General features: G+C 48.7%; 1 protein-coding gene across 4 annotated transcripts in view; it reads right to left on the reverse strand.

Annotated features, from left to right (window-relative positions):
- Positions 1-22453, reverse strand: part of CHRNA3 (cholinergic receptor nicotinic alpha 3 subunit) — a 29443-nt gene extending 6990 nt beyond the window's left edge. Inside the window, exons 1-5 of one of the 4 annotated variants that reach the window (XM_024232899.3) lie at positions 21639-22453; positions 19709-19848; positions 19549-19593; positions 17954-18063; positions 2160-3171 (exon numbers count right to left, since the gene is read on the reverse strand). In XM_024232899.3, the coding sequence (XP_024088667.1) occupies positions 2160-3171; positions 17954-18063; positions 19549-19593; positions 19709-19848; positions 21639-21720 (1389 nt within the window). In that variant the 5' untranslated portion in view covers positions 21721-22453. The other 3 variants (XM_002825726.5, XM_054531688.1, XM_063716261.1) reach the window with 3 other exon arrangements.
- Positions 22454-23648: the final 1195 nt, after the last annotated feature.

Below are 23648 nucleotides of genomic sequence, written 5' to 3' on the forward strand. Positions count from 1 at the left end.
TCCCAGCTGTTTGGGAGGCTGAGGTTGGAGGATCACTTGAGCCCAGGAGTTAGAGGCTACAGTGAGCTACGATGGCTCCACTGCACTCCAATGTGGATGATAGAGCAAGACTGTCTCAAAAAAAATTTTAAAAAGGCTAAAAATTTTATTGCAGCCTCACTTTTTTTAATTTATTTTGGTAGAAATAGGGTTTTGCCATGTTGCCCAGGCTGGTCTTGAACTCCTGGGTTCAAGCGATCTACCCATCTCAGCCTCCCAAAGTGCTGGGATTACAGGCATGAGCCACCTTGCCCATCCCCTCACTTTTATTTTAATTTATTATTTATTATCTTTTAAGAGATGAGGTCTCACTGTGTTGCCCAGGCTGGTCTCTAACTCCTGGCCTTAAGCAATCCTCCTGCTTTGGCCTTGCAAACTGCTGGGATTACAGGTGTGAGCCACTGTGCCTGGCCATAGCCTCACTTCAAAGAGAGAGTAGCTGGATACAAAACTCTTCAGCTAAGACAGAAGTTCCACACATCGAGGACCAAACAGCCCCGGCCTCAGCTACGGGAAAAGTTTATATACTATGTGATTCCATTTATATGAAGCTCAAGAATAGTAAAACTGGCTGGGCGCAGTGGCTCACACCTGTAATCCCAGCACTTTGGGAGGCCAAGGCGAGCAGATCACCTGAGGTCGGGAGTTCGAGACCAGCCTGACAAACATGGCAAAATCCCGTCTCTATTAAAATGGCAAAATCCCGTCTCTATTAAAAATCCAAAAAATTAGCCAAGCATGGTAGCAGGCGGGCACCTGTAGTCCCAGACACTTGGGAGGCTGAGGCATGTGAATCACTTGAACCTGGGAAGCAGAGGTTGCAGTGGGCAGAGATTGTACTACTGTAGTCCGTTCTGGGTGACAGAACAAAACTCCATCTCAAAAAAAATAGAATAGGTAAAACTAATCAATTATCAAATAAGTCAGTATAATGGTTTTTTAAAAATTAATTAATTAATTAATTAAAGAAAGGACTTCACTCTGTCACCCAGGCTGGAGTGCAGTGGCATGATCACGGCTCACTGCAGCCTAGACTTCCTGGGCTCCAGTGATCCTCTCACCTCAGCCTCCTGAGTAGCTGGAACTACAGGCACATGCCACCACGCCTGGCTAATTTTTGTATTTCTGTTAGAGCCGGGGTTTTGCTATGTTTCCCAAGCTGGTGTCAAACTCCTGATCTCAAGCCATCCACCTGCCTCAGCCTCCTAAAGTGCTAGGATTACAGGCGTGAGCCACTGCATCTAAGCCAGGATGGTGGGTATCAAGCAGGGAGGGAGATACTGACTGGCAAGGGCATTGGGGAACTTTCTGGGGGCACCGGGAGTGTTCTATATCTTTACCTGGATCTTGGTTACATGGTTGTATACATGATGTAAAAACTCATTGAGATGTACACTGAAGAGGTGTGCACTTTACTCCACGTAAATTCTTCCTCAATGAGAACACATATACAATTAGAAAGTAAAAATAAAGGCCAGGTGCGGTGGCTCACGCCTGTAGTCCCAGCATTTTGGGAGACTGAGGTGAGCAGATTGTTTGAGTCCAGGAGTCTGAGACCAACCTGGGCAACATGGCAAAACCCCATCGCTACAAAAAAATTAGGGTATGGTGGTGGAGCATCTGTAGTTCAAGCTACTTGGGAAACCGAGGTGGGAGAATCGCTTGAGCTGGGAGGTGGAAGTTGCAGTGAGCCAAGATTGTGCCACTGCACTCCAGCCTGGGCAACAGAGCAGGACCCTGTCTCAAAAAAATAAGTAAAAATAAAAATATAACCTCAATTAACCAATACTAACTGGAGATTACCTGGCCCCATGCCCTTTTCCAGCCTACATCCTAATCTAGTCTATTGGCATCAGGTGTTTTCATGGTCCAGCCTGCTGGCAGCCTGGTGGCTAGCTTCAGGGTACCACATACCAAGCTTTACCATCCCATTTTACAGAAGAGAAAACAGGCTCAGAGAGGTGAGGTAACATACCCAAGGACATATAACTGGTCTTAACACAGGCCACTGACTCCAGAGTGTAATTTCTTAACCCCTACCCTATGCCTTGCCCCACGAGGAACCCATAAATGTTTGTTGAATGAATGAATGACCAATGTAATAAAAGCCGTATCCTTACCTCTTTGGCTTCATTTTGTGCTTTCATATTTTCAGCAATATACTTGACACTTTGGATGGCTTCTTTGATTTCTGGTGACAAAGCAGAGAGGGACAGCACAGCATCAACAGATTCAGAACTAGAGCTTCTCGTGAGGTTAGCACTGAAATTGGAGATTTTTATCCTGCGGTGGTGGCAGTAACCACACATCCCGTCCTGGCAGGGGTAGCCCTCCTTGCAGCCTTTGGACTCTGCGCGGCTGAAGCAATTCAGATTTGAGAGCTCGGCACCGTAGAGGGGCCTCGGCTTCTGAGCGTTGCCCTCGTTGCTTGTTGGCCTGGTCATGAACATGACCCTGGGGAGCAGGTTCAAGAATACGGTCTTTACCCATGAGGGCATTGTGTGTGTCGTCGGGGTTCTGTAGTGCACGTTGAGCACGAAGACGGTGATGACGATGGACAATGTTACGAAAATCATGGTGAACAGGAGATACTCTCCGATCAGGGGGATGACCAGCGAGGTGGAAGGGATGGTCTCAGTGATCACCAGGAGAAACACTGTCAGGGAGAGGAGGACAGAAATGCACAGGGTCACCTTCTCGCCGCAGTCAGAGGGCAGGTAGAAGACGAGCACAGTGAGGAAGGAGATGAGCAGGCAGGGGATGATGAGGTTGATGGTGTAGAACAAGGGCAGGCGCCGGATGTATAGCGAGTATGTGATGTCGGGGTAGATCTCCTCGCAGCAGTTGTATTTGATGTCGTGTTTGTAGCCTGGGGCTTTGATGATGGCCCACTCGCCGCTCTCCCAATAGTCCTTGAGGTTCATGGAAGAGCCGATCAGGACCAGATCGATTTTCGCCTTATCGTAGGACCAGGAACCGAACTTCATGGTACAGTTTTGGTAATCAAACGGGAAGTAGGTCACGTCGATTTTGCAGGAGCTCTTAAAGATGGCCGGAGGTATCCAAGTCACCTCCCCAGTGTACTTGAGTAAGGCTTTGGTCTTGTCGTCCACCTGGAAATCCCCAACAGCACTGCAAAGACAAAGGGGGGCACAGTGACACACGGTCATTAACACTTCGTCATATCGTGGTCATCTCGACCGGCTTCTCATGGTAAGTAGTGATTTGGAAGGCAGCGGAAGATGAGAGCTGAAAGTGCCATAAAAGGTCACCCGATTCCTGGCCCCATTTACCAACTGGGATACTGAGGCCCAAGCTCCCTCCCCAACAACAATCTGAGATATTGATCATCCCCCCCTCCCCCAGGGCAGGCCACCAGTTCATCCCACAATACAGGTCCCAAACTGATAGACTCCCAAATGCCCGAAGAGGATTGTTCCCCCTTTAATTAAAGAAATGCCAGGAAGGTCATCCTCCTGGAGCCAGGTGCTGAAGCAGCCTTTGGGATTATTTGCCACCCAGGGTCCCTAAGGCTTGGCCCTCTCCTCATTCAGTCTGCACCGGGCGCCTAACGTGTGTGTGAAACCAGAGTGTGGAGCTGGAAGGGACTGCACAGACCACCCAGGGGAGTCCACCCCCATTAAACGGAACCTTGTCAGATGGATTTATTTCCAAACCCTATCTCTGGATCCTGATTCGACCATTCCCTGTACCCTCCCCACCCCCATTCTTCCCAGTACTATTTTACAATAATCATGTTTTTGCTTCCTTGTCTTTTGAATTCAGCATAACAGGTCTCTTCACTTTGTGTCCCTATCTATCCCCATTTTCTCCCCATGTTTCTTCTCCCTTCCTTTTCACTATGTGCATCCTGACTTTATTTTCACACAGAAATAGACATTTTTCTTTTTTTTTTTTGAGACAGAGTCTCACTCTGTTGCCCAGGCTAGAATGCAGTAGCTCACTACAATCTCTGTCTCCCGGGGTTCAAGCAAGTCTCCTGCCTCAGCCTCCTGAGTAGCTGGAATTATAGGCATGTGCCACAATGCTCAGCTACTTTTTGTATTTTTAGTAGGGATGGAGTTTTGCCATGTTGGCTGGGCTGGTATCGAACTCCTGACCTCAAGTGATCTGCCCACCTCGGCCTCCCAAAGTGCTGAGATTACAGGCTTGAGCCACTGCCCGGCCTTAGAAATGTACATTTTTCTAGGAATAGTCTTGTCGGTTTGTTCGACAGAAAATCAGCTGATGAGCCCTGTTGAGTCTTGCATTGGGCATTCCATCCGCGATGGCCAGATGAGGCCATCTGAGAGCAAGGCCGGTTGCTTCCACAACAATGGCCCTGCCCAGGAAGGTTCTTAAACATTCCTCAGATCAGCCCTGTTAAGTTTCTTAGCCTTGTGAAGGCATTTACATCCTTCAAAGGGAGCAACCGCCATACTCCTTTGCCTTGTAAACAATGACAAAGCCTAAACATTTAGGGATATCCTTGTGCTGCTGTAATTGGATGGGAACCTGTGAAAACAGAAGGGGAATGTTGTGGTGCGTGTCCTTCTTCCTTGCTAGTCTCTCCTGGGTCTCGGTTGAGCAGGATGATCATTACCCATGAAGGCTCAACGCCAAAGCCACTACCTATCTTTCCTCTGGTTGGCTGGTTTGCCCCGATGGTGCCCTGCTGAGTTTATACATCCTTAGCCCCAATTTCACTCCCACCATGCCTTTATTCCCTACGAGTATTCCTGCTCCTGGCTCCAGGAAAAAGGGAGAGGTAGGAGGGTGGGGTGGGGGTGAATATCCACACAATCCCCAAGTGGACTCAGCCCATGTTCTGCACTGAGGGGCCCTGGAGAGGGCTGGGCTAAGCAGAAGGTTGAAAAGACCCTCGGGAAGGCAGAGGCCTCCTGAACCAATTCTGTACAGCATCCTGGATCAACAAAATGTCAGAGCGGCAAGGGAGCTTCAGAGCCTAGGGACTGGTCCAGGGGTTGGCAAGCTGCAGTCCTCTTTCTGTAAATAAAATCTGGGGGGAATAGTGCCACTGCCTTTTGTTGTCTATTATCTATAGCTACTTTTGAGCTCCAAGGGCAGAGATGAATAGCTGTGACTGTCACTGTATGACCCACAACGCCTAAAATATTTATTCTCCGGCCCTTTAGAGAAAACATTTGCTAGCCCCTGCTCTAGTCCAATGCCTTCATTTTGCCAAAGAGAAAACTGACGGTCAAAGGGCAGGAACGACTTGCTCGAAACTCCACAGAGTTTATGGCAGAACCTTGGCCATTCAGAACTTGAGTCCCCAAGTGAGGAGACACAGAAATGTGTGCACGTGCCCAAAGAACATATACTAGAGGTTAGCTGAGCTTGGCTGATGGCTCATTTCTGGGGATCCTGGTCACTGTGGCTGCTGCCCACAGCACCCCTGGGGTGTGTCCACCAGATCAGAAGGCCTGTGTGCTGCCTGGGGCAGTGTCAACAGTCATATCTCTGCTAGCAGAAGACAGAACATGCAGACCCAGCTAGAGCCTGGGGTCTGGCACAGCACCAGCCTCATAAAGGGCACTCAGTAAATATTTGTTGACCTAACAAATGACCAGAAAATAAATGAAAGCTGGTTGCAGTGGCTCACGCCTGTAATACTAATACTTTGGGAGGCTGAGGCAGGCGGATCACCTGAGGTCAGGAGTTTGACACCAGCCTGGTCAACATGATGAAACCCTGTCTCTACTAAAAATACAAAAATTAGCCGGGTGTGGTGGTGCACACCTGTAATCCCAGCTACTCGGGAGGCTGAGGCAGGAGAATTGCTTGAACCCAGGAGGTGGAAGCTGCATTGAGCTGAGATGGCACCACTGCACTCCAGCCTGGGTGACACAGTGAGATTCTGTCTCAATCAATCAATCAATATCACACCCAGAGATAGCTGGCAGCAAGGGACAGCATTGGTGGGAAGGGTCTGAGCAACGTACTGCCAAACCATGTGAGGTAATTAAAAAAAGGAAAGGTAGTACGGGTGCAAATGATCAGCCAAGGTAGCACTATCATACAGGGGGCATTTAAGAACAGAAGTGGGGTGGGGTGGTGAGGGCTATGAGAAAGATCATGATGGCATGGGTTTTTAAAATCTCTCCAAATTTCTTCAGAAAAATAGGGCAACTAGGATGACAGCAAAATAACAAATCTCCTGATCACATCATCAACAAAGTTAGGTTACACAGCACCTCAGGATATGAGAGTGTGCGGTCAAGACCACCACCACCAGCAGGACCTGTGGGACCCACATGCGATTAGCTGCGGGGTGGAGGCAGCTGGGGGAAAAGAAAGAAGGGTTCTCATGTCCTAAGATCCTAAGAGTGCCAGAAACAGGAATCTCCAAGAAGTGGCTGCCCCTCAAAAGACGACCCCACTCTGCACTGAATCCTCAGCAAGGGGAACAATGGAACAGAGAGGGCTCCACAGGTTCCGACTTGTGGGCAAGAACAAAAAAAAAAACCCCGCGGGAATCCACTCAGGGTCTGCAGGGGTCAGTCAGGGCTGGCGTGGGCTTCTGAGGATGTCAGAAATGCCTCCCAAAACCTCCCTTTCAGAAGGACAGAGACCCACTCAGAGAAAAAGCTGCTTATAGTAGTATCCAAACTCAATGGGGTAAGAAGTGGGGATGAGAAGAGAAGGTTCAGAAACTGAAGTCAGCATCCAGAGGCAGCAGCTCGTGGAGGTGCCATGACTGTGCATCATGTCATGACTGAGGTGTCATGACTGTGGAGACTGGGGAGGTGGCCATGCATTGAGACAAATGTCACCTCAAGGTAACTACCCGTCTTCTCCTATTCCCTCCAAGAATTTGCCCTAAAAGTACAGCAAGGTCATCTATTTAAACAAGAGCAACGAAGCTTTATGAAAACATATTGTAAGAAAAGCACAAACTGGGTACAACAGCTCATTTGGGAGGCTGAGGCAGGTGGATCACCTGAAGTCAGGAGTTCGAGACCAGCCTGGCCAACATGGTGAAACCCCGTCTCTACTAGAAATACAAAAAAAAATTTAGCTAGGCGTGGTGGCAGGCGCCTGTAGTCCCAGCTACTTGGGAGGCTGAGGCAGAAAAATCGCTTGAATCCGAGAGGCAGAGGTTGCAGTGAGCCAAGATCTTGCCATTGCACTCCACCCTAGGTAACGAGCAAAAAAACTATGTCTCAAAAAAAAAAAAAAAAAAAAAAGGAAAAATACAAACACAAGTAACTGAATTAACACACACACAGATAACGGCAACCACAAAAATAGAGCCACCAAGCAGATGAAGCTGACGATAATCTGATATTACAAATTAAGTGAAAAGAAACTAAGAAATTTTTAGAAACTGAAAGAACAGAAATCAGAAAAGATAAGGGATAATTTGGTTAAACGAAAGAATGTATAAAGAACTAGCAGAATTTAGGAAAGAATTAGGAAAAAGGAAAAAATCATTTTAGAAATAAAACCAGAAGAGGCCAGGCGTGGTGGCTCAGGCCTGTAATCCCAGCACTTTGGGAGGCCGAGGTGGGTGGATGACAAGGTCAGGAGATCAAGACCATCCTGGCTAACACAGTGAAACCCCGTCTCTACTTAAAAAAAACACAAAAAAATTAGCCAGATGTGGTGGTGGGCGCCTGTAGTCCCAGCTACTTGGGAAGCTGAGGCAGGGGAATGGTGTGAACCTGGGAGGCAGAGCTTGTAGTGCGCTGAGATCACGCCACTGCGAGAGTCCGTCTCAAAACAAAAACAAAAACAAAACAAAACCAAAAAAAAAAACATATAAAAAAGAAAGAAAGCCAGAAGAAACATAAGAACAAGCAGTCTGGGTGTGATGGCTCACACCTGTAATCCCAGCACTTTGGAAGGCTGAGGCAGGCAGATCATTTGAAGTCAGGAGTTTGAGACCAGCCTGGCCAACATTGTGAAACCCCATCTCTACTAAAAATACAAAAAATTATCTGGGCATGGTGGCACACACCTGTAATCCCAGCTACTCAGGAGGCTGAGGTGGGAGAATAGCTGGAACCCAGGAGGCAGAGATGGCAGTGAGCCAAGGCACTCCAGCCTGGCCGACACAGCGAGACTCTGTCTAAAAAAAAAAAAAAAAAAAAAAAGTTTTCATGGAAGGTAAAGAGGAGCCAAGAATTTTACACCCAGCCAAGCTACCTAAAAGTATTTTCTAAAAAGGTTACAGTGAATTATGAACTTGCCAGAACACAGAGTATACAGTGTCCATGAACACTTTGAGGATTCTATCAGCAAATGAACTTTAGAAAACAAAATATCAGAGGAGAAAGGCTGGGCATGGTGGCTCACGCCTGTAATCCCAGCACTTTGGGAGGCTGAGGGGGGTGGATCACAAAGTCAGGAGATTGAGACCATCCTGGCTAACACAGTGAAACCCCGTCGCTACTAAAAAAATACAAAAAAATTTGGGTGGAGCCAAGATGGCCGAATAGGAAGAGCTCCGGTCTACAGCTCCCAGCGTTGAGCGAGGCAGAAGACAGGTGATTTCTGCATTTGCATCTGAGGTACTGGGTTCATCTCACTAGGGAGTGCCAGACAGTGGGTGCAGGACAGTGGGTGCAGCGCACCGTGCGTGAGCTGAAGCAGAGCGAGGCATTGCCTCACTTGGGAAGCCCAAGGGGTCAGGGAGTTCCCTTTCCTAGTCAAAGAAAGGGGTGACAGACGGCACCTGGAAAATCGGGTCACTCCCACCCTAATAGGGCGCTTTTCCAACGGGCTTAAAAAATGGCACACCAGGAGATTATATCCTGCACCTTGCTCGGAGGGTCCTATGCCCACGGAGTCTCGCTGATTGCTAGCACAGCAGTCTGAGATCAAACTGCAAGGCGGCAGCGAGGCTGGGGGAGGGGTGCCTGCCATTGCCCAGGCTTGATTAGGTAAACAAAGCAGCCAGGAAGCTCGAACTGGGTGGAGCCCAACACAGCTCAAGGAGGCCTGCCTGCCTGCCTCTCTAGGCTCCACCTTTGGGGGCAGGGCACAGACAAACAAAAAGACAGCAGTAACCTCTGCAGACTTAAATGTCCCTGTCTGACAGCTTTGAAGAGAGCAGTGGTTCTCCCAGCACGCAGCTGGAGATCTGAGAACAGGCAGACTGCCTCCTCAAGTGGGTCCCTGACCCCCGAGCAGCCTAACTGGGAGGCATCCCCCAGTAGGGGCAGACTGACACCTCACACGGCCGGGTACTCCTCTGAGACAAAACTTCCAGAGGAACGATCAGGCAGCAGCATTTGCGGTTCACCAAGATCCGCTGTTCTACAGCCACCGCTGTTCCACAGCCACCGCTGTTCTGCAGCCACCGCTGCTGACACCCAGGCAAACGGGGTCTGGAGTGGACCTCTAGCAAACTCCAACAGACCTGCAGCTGAGGGTCCTGTCTGTTAGAAGGAAAACTAACAAACAGAAAGGACATCCACACCAAAAACCCATCTGTACGTCACCATCATCAAAGACCAAAAGGAGTTAAAACCACAAAGATGGGGAAAAAAACACAGCAGAAAAACTGGAAACTCTGAAAAGCAGAGCGCCTCTCCTCCTCCAAAGGAATGCAGCTCCTCACCAGCAATGGAACAAAGCTGGACGGAGAATGACTTTGACGAGTTCAGAGAAGAAGGCTCCAGAGGATCAAACTACTCCGAGCTACAGGAGGAAATTCAAACCAATGGCAAAGAAGTTAAAAACTGTGAAAAAAAATTAGATAAATGGATAACTAGAATAACCAACGCAGAGAAGTCCTTCAAGGAGCTGATGGAGCTGAAAGCCAAGGCTCAAAAACTATGTGAAGAATGCAGAAGCCTCAGGAGTCAATGCGATCAACTGGAAGAAAGGGTATCAGTGATGGAAGACGAAATGAATGAAATGAAGCGAGAAGGGAAGTTTAGAGAAAAAAGAATAAAAAGAAACGAACAAAGCCTCCAAGAAATATGGGACTATGTGAAAAGACCAAATCTGCATCTGATTGGTGTACCTGAAATTGACGAGGAGAATGGAACCAAGTTGGAAAACACTCTGCAGGATATTATCCAGGAGAACTTCCCCAATCTAGCAAGGCAGGCCAACATTCAGATTCAGGAAATACAGAGAACGCCACAAAGATACTCCTTGAGAAGAGCAACTCCAAGACACATAATTGTCAGATTCACCAAAGTGGAAATGAAGGAAAAGATGTTAAGGGCAGCCAGAGAGAAAGGTCAGGTTACCCTCAAAGGGAAGCCCATCAGACTAACAGTGGATCTCTCAGCAGAAACTCTGCAAGCCAGAAGAGAGTGAGGGCCAATATTCAACATTCTTAAAGAAAAGAATTTTCAACCCAGAATTTCATATCCAGCCAAACTAAGCTTCATAAGTGAAGGAGAAATAAAATACTTTACAGACAAGCAAATGCTGAGAGATTTTATCACCACCAGGCCTGCCCTAAAAGAGCTCCTGAAGGAAGCACTAAACATGGAAAGGAATAACCAGTACCAGCCACTGCAAAAACATGCCAAAATGTAAAGACCATCAAGGCTAGGAAGAAACTGCATCAACTAACGAGCAAAATAACCAGCTAACATCATAATGACAGGACCAAATTCACACATAACAATATTAACTTTAAATGTAAATGGGCTAAATGCTCCAATTAAAAGACACAGACTGGCAAATTGGATAAAGAGTCAAGACCCATCAGTGTGCTGTATTCAGGAAACCCATCTCACGTGCAGAGACACACATAGGCTCAAAATAAAGGGATGGAGGAAGATCTACCAAGCAAATGGAAAAGAAAAAAAGGCAGGGGTTGCAATCCTAGTCTCTGATAAAACACTTTAAACCAACAAAGATCAAAAGAGACAAAGAAGGCCATTACATAATGGTAAAGGGATCAATTTAACAAGAAGAGCTAACTATCCTAAATATATATGCACCCAATATAGGAGCACCCAGATTCATAAAGCAAGTCCTTAGAGACCTACAAAGAGACTTAGACTCCCACACAATAATAATGGGAGACTTTAACACCCCACTGTCAACATTAGACAGATCAACGAGACAGAAAGTTAACAAGGATACCCAGGAATTAAACTCAGCTCTGCACCAAGCAGACCTAATAGACATCTACAGAACTCTCCACCCCAAATCAACAGAACATACATTTTTTTCAGCACCACACCACACCTATTCCAAAATTGACCACATAGTTGGAAGTAAAGCTCTCCTCAGCAAATGTAAAAGAACAGAAATTGTAACAAACTGTCTCTCAGACCACAGTGCGATCAAACTAGAACTCAGCATTAAGAAACTCACTCAAAACCGCTCAACTACAGGGAAACTGAACAACCTGCTCCTGAATGACTACTGGGTACCTAACGAAATGAAGGCAGAAATAAAGATGTTCTTTGAAACCAATGAGAACAAAGACACAACATACCAGAATCTCTGGGACACATTCAAAGCAGTGTGTAGTGGGAAATTTATAGCACTAAATGCCCACAAGAGAAAGCAGGAAAGATCCAAAATTGACACCCTAACATCGCAATTAAAAGAACTAGAAAAGCAAGAGCAAACACATTCAAAAGCTAGCAGAAGGCAAGAAATAACTAAAATCAGAGCCAAACTGAAGGAAATAGAGACACAAAAAACCCTTCAAAAAAGTAATGAATCCAGGAGCTGTTTTGAAAAGATCAACAAAATTGAGACTGCTAGCAAGACTAATAAAGAAGAAAAGAGAGAAGAATCAAATAGATGCAATAAAAAATGATAAAGGGGATATCACCACCAATCCCACAGAAATACAAACTACCATCAGAGAATACTACAAACATCTCTACGCAAATAAACTACAAAATCTAGAAGAAATGGATAAATTTCTCAACACATACACCCTCCCAAGACTAAACCAGGAAGAAGCTGAATCTCTGAATAGACCAGTAACAGGCTCTGAAATTGTGGCAATAATCAATAGCTTACCAACCAAAAAAAGTCCAGGACCAGATGGATTCACAGCCAAATTTGACCAGAGGTACAAGGAGGAGCTGGTACCATTCCTTCTGAAACTATTCCAATCAATAGAAAAAGAGGGAATCCTCCCTAACTCATTTTATGAGGCCAGCATCATCCTGATACCAAAGCCGGGCAGAGACACAACCAAAAAAGAGAATTTTAGACCAATATCCTTGATGAACATTGATGCAAAAATCCTCAATAAAATACTGGCAAACCAAATCCAGCAGCACATCAAAAAGCTTATCCACCATGATCAAGTGGGCTTCATCCCTGGGATACAAGGCTGGTTCAACATATGCAAATCAATAAATGTAATCCAGCATATAAACAGAAACAAAGACAAAAACCACATGATTATCTCAATAGATGCAGAAAAGGCCTTTGACAGAATTCAACAACGCTTCATGCTAAAAACTCTCAATAAATTAGGTATTGATGGGACGTATCTCAAAATAATAAGAGCTATCTATGACAAACCCACAGCCAATATCATACTGAATGGGCAAAAACTGGAAGCATTCCCTTTGAAAACTGGTAGAAGACAGGGATGCCCTCTCTCACCACTCCTATTTAACATAGTGTTGGAAGTTCTGGCCAGGGCAATTAGGCAGGAGAAGGAAATAAAGGGTATTCAATTAGGAAAAGAGAAAGTCAAATTGTCCCTGTTTGCAGATGACATGATTGTATATCTAGAAAACTCCATTGTCTCAGCCGAAAATCTCCTTAAGCTGATAAGCAACTTCAGCAAAGTCTCAGGATACAAAATCAATGTACAAAAACCACAAGCATTCTTGCACACCAATAACAGACAAACAGAGAGCCAAATCATGAGTGAACTCCCATTCACAATTGCTTCAAAGAGAATAAAATACCTAGGAATCCAACTTACAAGGGACACAAAGGACCTCTTCAAGGAGAACTACAAACCACTGCTCAATGAAATAAAAGAAGATACAAACAAATGAAAGAACATTCCATGCTCATGGGTAGGAAAAATCAATACCGTGAAAATGACCATACTGCCCAAGGTAATTTATAGATTCAATGCCATCCCCATCAAGCTACCAATGACTTTCTTCACAGAATTGGAAAAAACGACTTTAAAGTTCATATGGAACCAAAAAAGAGCCCGCATCGCCAAGTCAACCCTAAGCCAAAAGAACAAAGCTGGAGGCATCAAGCTACCTGACTTCAAACTATACTACAAGGCTACAGTAACCAAAACAGCATGGTACTGGTACCAAAACAGAGATACAGATCAATGGAACAGAACAGAGCCCTCAGAAATAATGCTGCATATCTACAACCATCTGATCTTTGACAAACCTGAGAAAAACAAGCAATGGGGAAAGGATTCCCTATTTAATAAATGGTGCTGGGAAAACTGGCTAGCCATATGTAGAAAGCTGAAACTGGATCCCTTCCTTACACCTTATACAAAAATTAATTCAAGATGGATTAAAGACTTACATGTTAGACCTAAAACCATAAAAACCCTAGAAAAAAACCTAGGCAACACCATTCAGGACATAGGCATGGGCAAGGACTTCATGTCTAAAACACCAAAAGCAATGGCAATGAAAGCCAAAATTGACAAATGGGATCTAATTAAACTAAAGAGCTTCTGCACAGCAAAAGAAACTACCATTAGAGTGAAATGGCAGCCTACAAAATGGGAGAAAATTTTCACAACCTACTCATCTGACAAAGGGCTAATATCCAGAATCTACAATGAACTCAAACAAATTTACAATAAAAAAACAAACAACCCCATCAAAAAGTGGGCAAAGGATATGAACAGACACTTCTCAAAAGAAGACATTTATGCAGCCAAAAAACACATGAAAAAATGCTCATCATCACTGGCCATCAGATAAATGCAAATCAAAACCACAATGAGATACCATCTCACACCAGTTAGAATGGCAATCATTAAAAAGTCAGGAAACAACAGGTGCTGGAGAGGATGTGGAGAAATAGGAACACTTTTACACTGTTGGTGGGACTGTAAACTAGTTCAACCATTGTGGAAGTCAGTGTGGTGATTCCTCAGGGACCTAGAACTAGAAATACCATTTGACCCAGCCATCCCATTACTGGGTATATACCCAAAGGGTTATAAATCATGCTGCTATAAAGACACATGCACACGTATGTTTATTGCAGCACTATTCACAATAGCAAAGACTTGGAACCAACCCAAATGTCCAACAACGATAGACCGGATTAAGAAAATGTGGCACATATACACCATGGAATACTATGCATAAAAAATGAGTTCATGTCCTTTGTAGGGACATGGATGAAACTGGAAACCATCATTCTCAGCAAACTATCACAAGGACAAAAAACCAAACACCGCATATTGTCACTTGTAGGTGGGAATTGAACAATGAGAACACATAGACACAGGAAGGGGAACATCACACTCCGGGGACTGTTGTGGGGTGGGGGGAGGGGGGAGGGATAGCATTAGGAGATACACCTAATGCTAAATGACGAGTTAATGGGTGCAGCGCACCAACCTGGCACATGTATACATATGTAACAAACCTGCACATTGTGCACATGTACCCTAAAACTTAAAGTATAATAATAATAAAATTTAAAAAATAAAATAAACTGTAAAGCAGTGGCAAACAAAACAAAACAAACAAACAAAAACAAAAAAATTAACCGGGCGTGGTGGCGGGCGCCTGTAGTCCGAGCTACTCGGGAGGCTGAGGCAGGAGAATGGCGTGAACCAGGGAGGTGGAGCTTGCAGTGAGCCCAGATCACGCCACTGCACTCCAGCCTGGGCGACAGAGTGAGACTCCATCTTGGGGCGGGGGGAGGGGGGAAAGAAGAGAAATCCTTAACAGAGGGTCAATCCTGAGCAACTGAAGTTCTAACTAGGAGAAGAGAGAGAAAATGAGTTGGATAATTTTCTCTAAATGTTATTTTCAGCTTCAGATTTCAAAGAAATTCCTTATGATATTTGCTCTTCTCCACAGCCAATTTGAAACATTTTGCTACACCTCTCATTATTGCTAAAATCATAAAACCTGTAGTACTCCAGCTGTTCACTCAAGATTGCCAGCAAGAAAATGGCTATAAAACCCAAAACATAAAGATTAAACCTTTTGCTCATTTTCTTAATTCTAGCTTAGCAAAAATTCTCTACACCCTGCCCAGTTCCCTTAAGAGCGTTTGAACCATGTGATTCCTACGACAATTCAGCGAAAGAAGAAAAAAATCTGCGAGCCCGTTAAGTTTATATTGTGTCCCAGTTCTTTGATGACCAGTTTACAAATACAAATTACATACAAGAAACATTTATAAGTGCTGTTTCCTTGGGAAAATAGTAAATAAAACATGGACTGTCTTTGGAGTGAGTAAAGACCCACTTTTGTTTCTGCCAGAGACCAGATAGTGGGATTCAGTATAAAACATAGCTTCTCTAGTCCTGACACTAACTGTAAAATCAACACTACTACTAAGAAAACATTATTTTGTACTAATATGGCATAAAAACCTGGAAGTATTCTTAGCATTAAAATCAGAATAGACTAATTCTACGTCAAGTGTTTTGCTGAAAATGTTTAAATGTAAACGTAAAATGTTTAAATATTCAAACATTTTAACTCTAAAATGCAGGTACAAAAATGATATTCTTCAATACCTAGAGAACTAACTAGCATACTGCAAAATATCAACTAAAATTTATGTCAGTCCAATGAAAGAGCTTAAATGTGGGAAGTATCAGTTTTGTGTGGAGTTAGAGAAAAGAGAGGGGTTTTGGAGGTGCCATGATGAACAGGACCTGTCTGGCAGAGGAAGAACCTCTACAAGACAAAAGAGGAGAGGCTTCCCAAAACTGGCGGGAAGATGTGCATTCTGGATCCAGAGGAGACTGGAAGTGGCCCACTGTGAAGGACTGGCCCGAGAGCAGCTTCTTTGGATGGCAGGAGCCAGGGAAGTCTTTAAGTCCTGGACTCACTCTTCTTAACTATGACCTGGATGCAGCCACCCAGACAGGCTGGGAGCATGGGGCCCAGAAAGCTCATCCTACTCTGTACTTGGGAACCTTGCTTCACATACTTGGGGGGCTATCAATCCTTTCTCCAAGGCCCAGACCTTTTCCCAGTGGGAGGAGGCCTGCAGGGTACACCGTGTAGCAGGGTAACTGATGGCAGGTTTGCTGCTGGGAGAGTAGAGAAGAGGTTTGGGGACACAGGCAGAGACAGGCTGGGGTGCCCAGCTCAGCCCCCTGATCACAGCATCGGCCTCCTGCATCCACTGCCCACAGCGGCCCCAAAGCCACAGTGGATGGCTGAGACCACCCCAGACCTGGCTGTGCCACACACCCACTCTGGGCCTCAGTCCTCATCTGTGAAATGTCAGGGACGGGCCAGATCAGGGATCCCCAAAGCAAGCTGGTCACACAGCCCCCAGGACAGCTTTGTGAAAACACCCATTCCTAGGCCTACCCAGACCCACTGACTCAGTGTTTCTGTGGGGCAGGACCTGGGGACAAGTATAGAGATTTTTTGGATAACGTAATACATATTAACTTTAGAAAAGACAGTGAGGAACAAAGAAGAAAATATTTTGAATTCAGGCACCTGTATTTTTTTTTTTTTTTTTTGATATGGAGTCTCACTGTCACCCAGGCTGGAGTACAGTGGTGTGATCTTAGCTCACTGCAGTCTCTACCTACCAGGTTCAAGCGATTCTCCTGCCTCAGCCTCTGGAGTAGCTAGGATTACAGGCACACACCACCATGCCTGGCTAATTTTTTTGTATTTTTAGTAGAGATGGGGTTTTGGTATGTTGGCCAGGTGGGTCTCGAACTCCTAGCCTCCAATGATCCTCCTGTCTTAGCCTCCCAAACTGCTGGGATTACAGGCGTCAGCCACCATGCCTGGCCAAACACCTATATTTTTAAAAAGCTCACTGGGGCTGGGCACGGTGGCTCACGCCTGTAATCCCAGCACTTTGGGAGGCCGAGGCAGACAGATTGCTTGAGGTCAGGAGTTCAAAACCAGCCTGGCCAACATGGCAAAACCCCATCTCTACTAAAAAATACAAAATTAGCCAGGTGTGGTGGCACGTGCCTGTAATCCCAGCTACTCGGGAGGCTGAGGCAGGAGGATTTCTTGAACCCAGGAGGTGGAGGTTGCCATGAGCTGAGATCGCACCACTGCACTCCAGCCTGGGTGACAGTGAGACTCAGTCTCCCCCCGCCCTCCAAAAAAAAAAAAAAAAAAAAAAAAGCTCCTTGGTAACCGTGCCAGTCAGCAGGCTGGGAACCCTGGGACTACACAGCTCAGGCCCACCCAGCTATGATCTTCTCCAACACCCTCATTCTCTTTTAAAGAAAAGGTGAGGAGGGACCGTTTACTCCATTCCTGTCTGTTTGCACAGAGCTGCTAACAGATGCTACATTCCAGGTACCCCCGGCATCTGAGCCTTCCCCCTCCACAAACTGGGCTTGGCCCTTGGCCCATGGATCTTTCCAGCCTTATGTCCCACTGTCCAGCCAATGAGGTCACCTTGGCTGCGCATGACATACTCTCCTGCCTCCCCAGGCCCTCCTCTGCTCCATCTCCCTGTCCTGAGATCCTGCACAATCTTCAGGACTCACTTCAAATGCCAATTCTTCCCTGAAACTTTCCCGATGCCGTCCTCCACCCACCCATGCCTGCTTTGAAGCCACTCAGCACACTGCTGCTCTCTGTGGCTCTCCAACATCTCTGGTACCTGGTATGTAGTAGTTGCTGACTATGTACCTGTGGACTGAACAAATGAATGAAGCCCTCTTGGAAAAGGCCAAGGAAGGCCAGGTTTTAAGCACAGTGGGCCAAAAACCCAGAGCCCAGGTTGACAGCCCTGAGAAGGCGTGGGCCCCCCAGCACCTTACTTGTTATACAGCACGATGTCTGGCTTCCAGATCTTCTGTGCAGGGACACGCATGAACTCCGCCCCACCGTAGTCAGAGGGGTTCCACTTCAGCTTGTAGTCATTCCAGATCTCGGGGAAGGAAGCAGGGAGGGAGAAGGAGACAGTAAAAGAATCAGCCTGGTTTTACTTCTCTTGGCACCACCCATCTTGGTGACTCCCCATCCCTGCTGCACGTGACCGAGCCACATCCATGCCATGATCACACAGTCCAACTTCTCCTGTGGGTGCAGTGAGGGAGAGAGCACACGGCTGGCTCTGCGGGCCGCCTCCTGGCACTAGGGAAGCCACTGCCCCCATAACCATGAGCAAGCCCAGCCACTTGTCAACCAAACAGGGCCTACTCGTGATTTCTCTGGTCACTTCTAGTGCCAGGTGGAGACTCCTGGACTTCTTGCACCATGTCCAGGTCCATGTGCCTGTTTACAGCCCCTGAATAGCTCTCCAGGGGTGTTTTCCAACACAGACTCTCTTTCACCCCAAGGTTAAGCAAGACTGGACTCTGAAAGGTTCTGGGGGAAGAAATCCATGACCCCTGCAGGGCCCAGGAAGTGTCTGGGTCCAGAGGCTGGGAGGTCTGAGTCCTGAGCACCAGAGGAGAGAAGGGTGAGGCTGCAGCCACAGAGGGAACGCGTGCATCAAGTACTGGGTGGGGCACTGTGCCCATCTGGCTTTCCATCCTCCTGGGGATGAAGGCTGTGTGTGCTGAGTGCTCAGCTGGCCAGGCTGGCAGAAGGGTCACCCGCAGGCCAATGGGCCATTATGTCTCCTGGCAAGTCTGGACAAAGCCTCCCTGGGGAGGACATGTGGAAGGCAATTTCTTGGCCTCAATCTGAACAGGAAAATCTACTCCCACACTACCAACAACAGCAGCATCTTATTCTGACTTAAGAATGAGTTTTTGGGCTGTGCACAGTGGCTCATGCCTGTAACCCCAGCACTTTGGGAGGCTGAGGTGTGTGGATTGCTTGAGCTCAGGTGTTCGAGACCAGCCTGGGCAACATGGCGAAACCCTGTCACTATAAAAAATACAAAAATTAGCCGGACGTGGTGGTGCACGCCTGTGGTCCCAGCTACTTGGGAGGCTGAGACAGGAGAACTGCTTGAACCCTGCTGGTGGAGATCGCAGTGAGCCAAGATCGCGCCACAGCACTCCGGCCTGGGTGAAAGAGCGAGATCCCATCTGGAAAAAAAAACTGAGTTTTTAGTAAGAAGGAGCGAAAGAGGTGTCTCAGGCACCACCCCAGGGTTTAGGGGCAGGGTTTCAATCTCAGGTTCGTACTGTTCTATTGTGTGAACATGGAGAATGTCTTTCTCCAGACTGCAACCTGTCCATCTGGGACTTGAGGGGTTGGGCCCTACGGTCCTTCCAGGGGGACTGTGGGGCAGTGCATGTGACCTCAAGCCTTAGAAGAGATAGATCTGCCAGTCAGTGGACCCCAATCTGGGTTCCACAGAAGTAGATGAAGCCTGGTCTTTAGGCCCTTCTTGGTTCACCTAAAGCAAATAAAGCAGTCACCACCAGAGGGCAGCAGTGCCTAGGGTCTGGTCACTTACTTGCTTGAGCCACAGGTTGGTCTCCATGATCTGGTTTACTTCATCCTAGAAAGAGGGATTAAAGTTGACAGGAGAATTACAAAAACAAGACTCATTCTGGGAAAGGCTCCTCCAGAAGCCCCAGTCCCCATGGCCACGGCTCGTGGCTTCCAGCACTCACCACCTTCACCAGCTGAGACATGGACACCTCGAAATGGATGATGACTGGGTCGGACACGTTGGCCACAGGCCGGATGATCTCATTGTAATCTTCAAACAGCCGCTCAAATAGACGGTGCTCAGCCTCTGAGGCCCTGGCCACTGGGGGAAGCAGCCCTGTCAGTCCCTGGGGAAATTGTTACTTAACCTCCCCCACCCAGCCCACCAGAAACATCGCCCATCTACAGCGTCCCCTCCACCTGTGGGGGGATTCTGTGGAACCCTAGACTTTCAGGCTAGTCTAACCCAGTGGGTTACAAAATGGGAAACTGAGGCCCAAGAGGGGCAGGATTCTACCTGGCCACACACATTCAGTGAGAAGCACAGTGGTTGCAAGCCTGAGCTCTGGAGTTTGACAGATCTGGTGCAAATCCTGACAAATCACTTGTGAGCTGTGTGAGCTTAGGCAAGTGGCTTAACCTCTCTGAACCTGTGTCTTTACCAGTCAAAATAAGGATTATAAACGTATCCACCTCAAAGGGTTGTTGTGAAGGAAGTGCACAGCTCAGTGCTGCGGTAAGAGGTCAAGAACTATTCGTAATCTTTTCCTGGGTTGTTACTGCAGGGCGGGGGTGTGGTGCAAATGCTGTCTGCCTAGGTACAGCCACTCACTGCTTCCACGATGGAAAGATGGCCAGTCCACTCCCAGGGGCAGGGCCACCCACGGTCACCCAGGCCCAGGTCTACCTCCCAGCCTCTGGGAGAACGCAGCCCACGTCTGGGCCTGTCCTGCATTCCACCCTGTAGGGGTGGCCATCAGCCCTCTTAGAAGCCAAGGCACTATGTGACTCCCGTGATCTCGTGTGACCCCCAGCTCTTGCTGATGCTGTCTTCACATCCTGATCAAAGACTCTGACCTCTGCAACCCTTGGGCAACCCTCTTTGTTCCTAAGCCACACCCCGGCACAGGTGAGGCATACCGGGTCAGCTGTCTTCTGATTCCCACGTACAGATCTGGGGGCAGCTTGGGGAGGCGGGAGGGGAATCCTCTAGCGTTGAATCCAACTTCCTCAGGTCTTGAAATGGGATTTTTCCTGCTCCCCCCTCTCCTTCCCCAGAATGAAAGGAGGGTCCCAGGCAGGAGGTTGGTTGAGAGCGTATGGCGTTCTGAGTAGTGGAGGCCTCGGCACCGAGGGCAGAAAGCGCTCTGAGCTCAGCCGCACGACAGACCGCCGGCCTCGGCCCGCCGGGAATTCTCTGCAGCCTTGCCCGGTCCCCGACTCTCGCTATCCACCAGCCCTCCCAGACACCCAAGAGCCTCCCAGCGGCGGGTCAGGGCCGGCTTCCCCCAGCAGGCTCCTCTGGAGAGCGGGAGGAAGACAGGAGGCGCTCTCCCGGTGGAGGGTCCCTCAGCGACGCAGCCAGGAGCGCTAGGAGGCTACAACCGGAGGAGAGGCTGGCGCGCCAGTTCCAGCCCCAGTCCTGAAGCGACTCCCCTCTTCCCCAGGTGGCCTTGGCCAAGTCTTCAGCTATCTCCGTCAAATGAGGAGGTGGGCGGGATGCAGACGGTGGAGCGGGAGGCTTGGGCGCGCCAGTTTGGGAGCTACTGCGCGGGGCAGGGCGACGGGCAGCGCGGGGACGCCAATCCCCAACTCCTGCGCCCAAGACGAAGGACCCGGTCTCGACCTCCCCATTACCCGGCGCGTACCAGCGCCCGCTCAGTGACTCCCAGGTTTGGTGATGGCTAGGGGTGGGGGGTGAGCCGAAAGGGAAAAAGCCACCCCACCCAAGTCGCCGCCGGGCTGGAGCCAGTCTGCGCGGGTTCCGAGTCCCCGGCGACGGCGCCAGCCCTCTCCGCTCGCCCGAGCGGTGTTCTCACCGGCAGCCCCTCTGGACCCCGCGCCCCTTCTCGGGCGCCCGTCCCTCCGGAGCCCTAACGCCCGTGCGCGTACCTGGCAGCAGAGACAGCAGCAGCAGCAGTAGCAGCCGCGGGGGCGACAGCGCCACGGGCAGCGAGAGCGGGCCAGAGCCCATGGCTGGTGGCCGGGCTGGCCGCGGACCCGGACGGTCGGGAGCAGGCGCGGCGGTCGCAGAGACGGCCTCTCCCCGCGCGGCTCCAGCGCAGACCCCAGACCTGGAGCCGTGTGGGCGGAGACGCGCGGGACTCCTCTCCGCTTCGCCGCCGCTGGGTTTCCAGCGCCCTCGGACCCGCTGGAGGACAGGAACCACCCGGAGTGAAGCTGCGCCAGGCGCGGGCGTGCGCGGGGAGGGGCGGGGCGTACGTGCGGTAGGGGAAGGGGCTCCAGGTTCCAGTCCCCAGCGCCGGTGAGCTCCTTCTCCGCCCGGCCGGCGGCGTCCGACCAGATCTGAGCAGGTGCTGTCCCCACCACCAGGAAGGAGAGGGACCCAGTCTCTGTCCCAGGTTTCCGGGGCGTGTGCAGCTCCCGCAGGGGGTTGGGACCACCGGGCTAGGCGGGCGTCCGCCGTAGGAGAGACGCTAACACACCCTCGGAAGGACGCCTCGTGTATTTCATGCTATTAAGTAATTGTTAAATATTTTAGCCGGGAGCAGTGGCTCACGCCTGTAATCCCAGCCAGCACTTTGGGAGGCCAAGGCGGGCGGATCACGAGGTCAGGAGATCGAGACCATCGTGGCTAACACGGTGAAACCTCGTCTCTACTAAAAATACTCTACAAATTAGCCCGGCGTGGTGGCGGGCACCTGTAGTCCCAGCTACTCGGGTGGCTGAGGCAGGAGAATGGCGTGAACCCGGGAGGCAGAGCCTGCAGTGAGCCGAGATTGCGCCACTGCACTCCAGCCTGGGTGACAGAGTGAGACTACATCTCAAAAAAAAAACAAAAAACAAAAACAAAAACAAAAAATTTAGATATAGTACTGGTATTTTTTTTTTTAAGTCCTTATAGCTTAGGGGTGGGTGGAAGTTAGCTGAAACAATATTGGCTATGAGTTGATAATTGTCGAGGCAGGGTGCTGGTACCTGGAGGTTTGTTATACTGTTCCCTTTAGAATAAGTTTGGATTATTCCTTAATGAAAAATTTGTTGGGGTGATCAGACCCAACACCAGGCCATGGGGGTGACAAAGTCAGGCGGAGTCAAAAGAATGAGAAAAGAGAAAGTGGGACCAGGAGGCTGTGAAGGCCCCCAGCTGTGGGAGCCCACGCTATTTATTGGTGATCAAAGAAACAGGTGGTGAGGATGTGGGGGTTGAAAGGAAGCGGTGTATCAAGCAAATGAACTACAGCTGTGATGGTTTAGCAATTTCTTTGAAACATATGGCTACTTTAGATAATGGGAGTGCTAGAAGCAAGGAGCCAGCAAGTCTGGACACATTCCAAAGGCCAACTGAGGGGTTTTACCCTGCACCCCATACATGTTCCAAGCCCTGCCTCAGCTTCTCTCCCAACACTCATCTTTTCTCCCAACAAAATTAAAGATAAAGAAGACAGAATTTAAAATGAGGCTTCAGTTGCTCTTTTTCTGAGACAAGGTCTCACCCTGTCACCAAGGCTGCAGTGTGGTGGCTCCATCTCGGCTCATTGTAGCCTCGATGTCCTGGGCTCAAGTGATCCTCCCACCTCAGCCTCTGGAGTAGCTGGGACCACAGGCACGCACCACCACGTCTGGTTTTTTATTTTTGCGGTGAGAGGCGTCTCCCTGTGGTTGCCCAGACTGGTCTGGAACTCCTGGGCTCAGCGCTTCTCCTGCCTTGGTCTCCCAAAGTGCTGGGATTACAGGCGTGAGCCACTGTGTCCAGCCTCATCTGCTCTTCTGATGGAGCAATCTGAGAGGGCAATGGGGTTCCCACCCTAGTCCCCTGCAGAACCTCTCTGTCCCCTTCCCCACCACCATCTGCAACCCCAAGAATGTGCACTGATTGGCCAGGCAGGGTGCCCTGGAGCCTCCTGCCCTCTCTGACCACCCACCAGGGATGGGGGGCAC

The sequence above is a fragment of the Pongo abelii genome, chromosome 16 (genome assembly GCF_028885655.2).
Source record: "Pongo abelii isolate AG06213 chromosome 16, NHGRI_mPonAbe1-v2.0_pri, whole genome shotgun sequence".
Lineage (NCBI taxonomy): Eukaryota > Metazoa > Chordata > Mammalia > Primates > Hominidae > Pongo > Pongo abelii.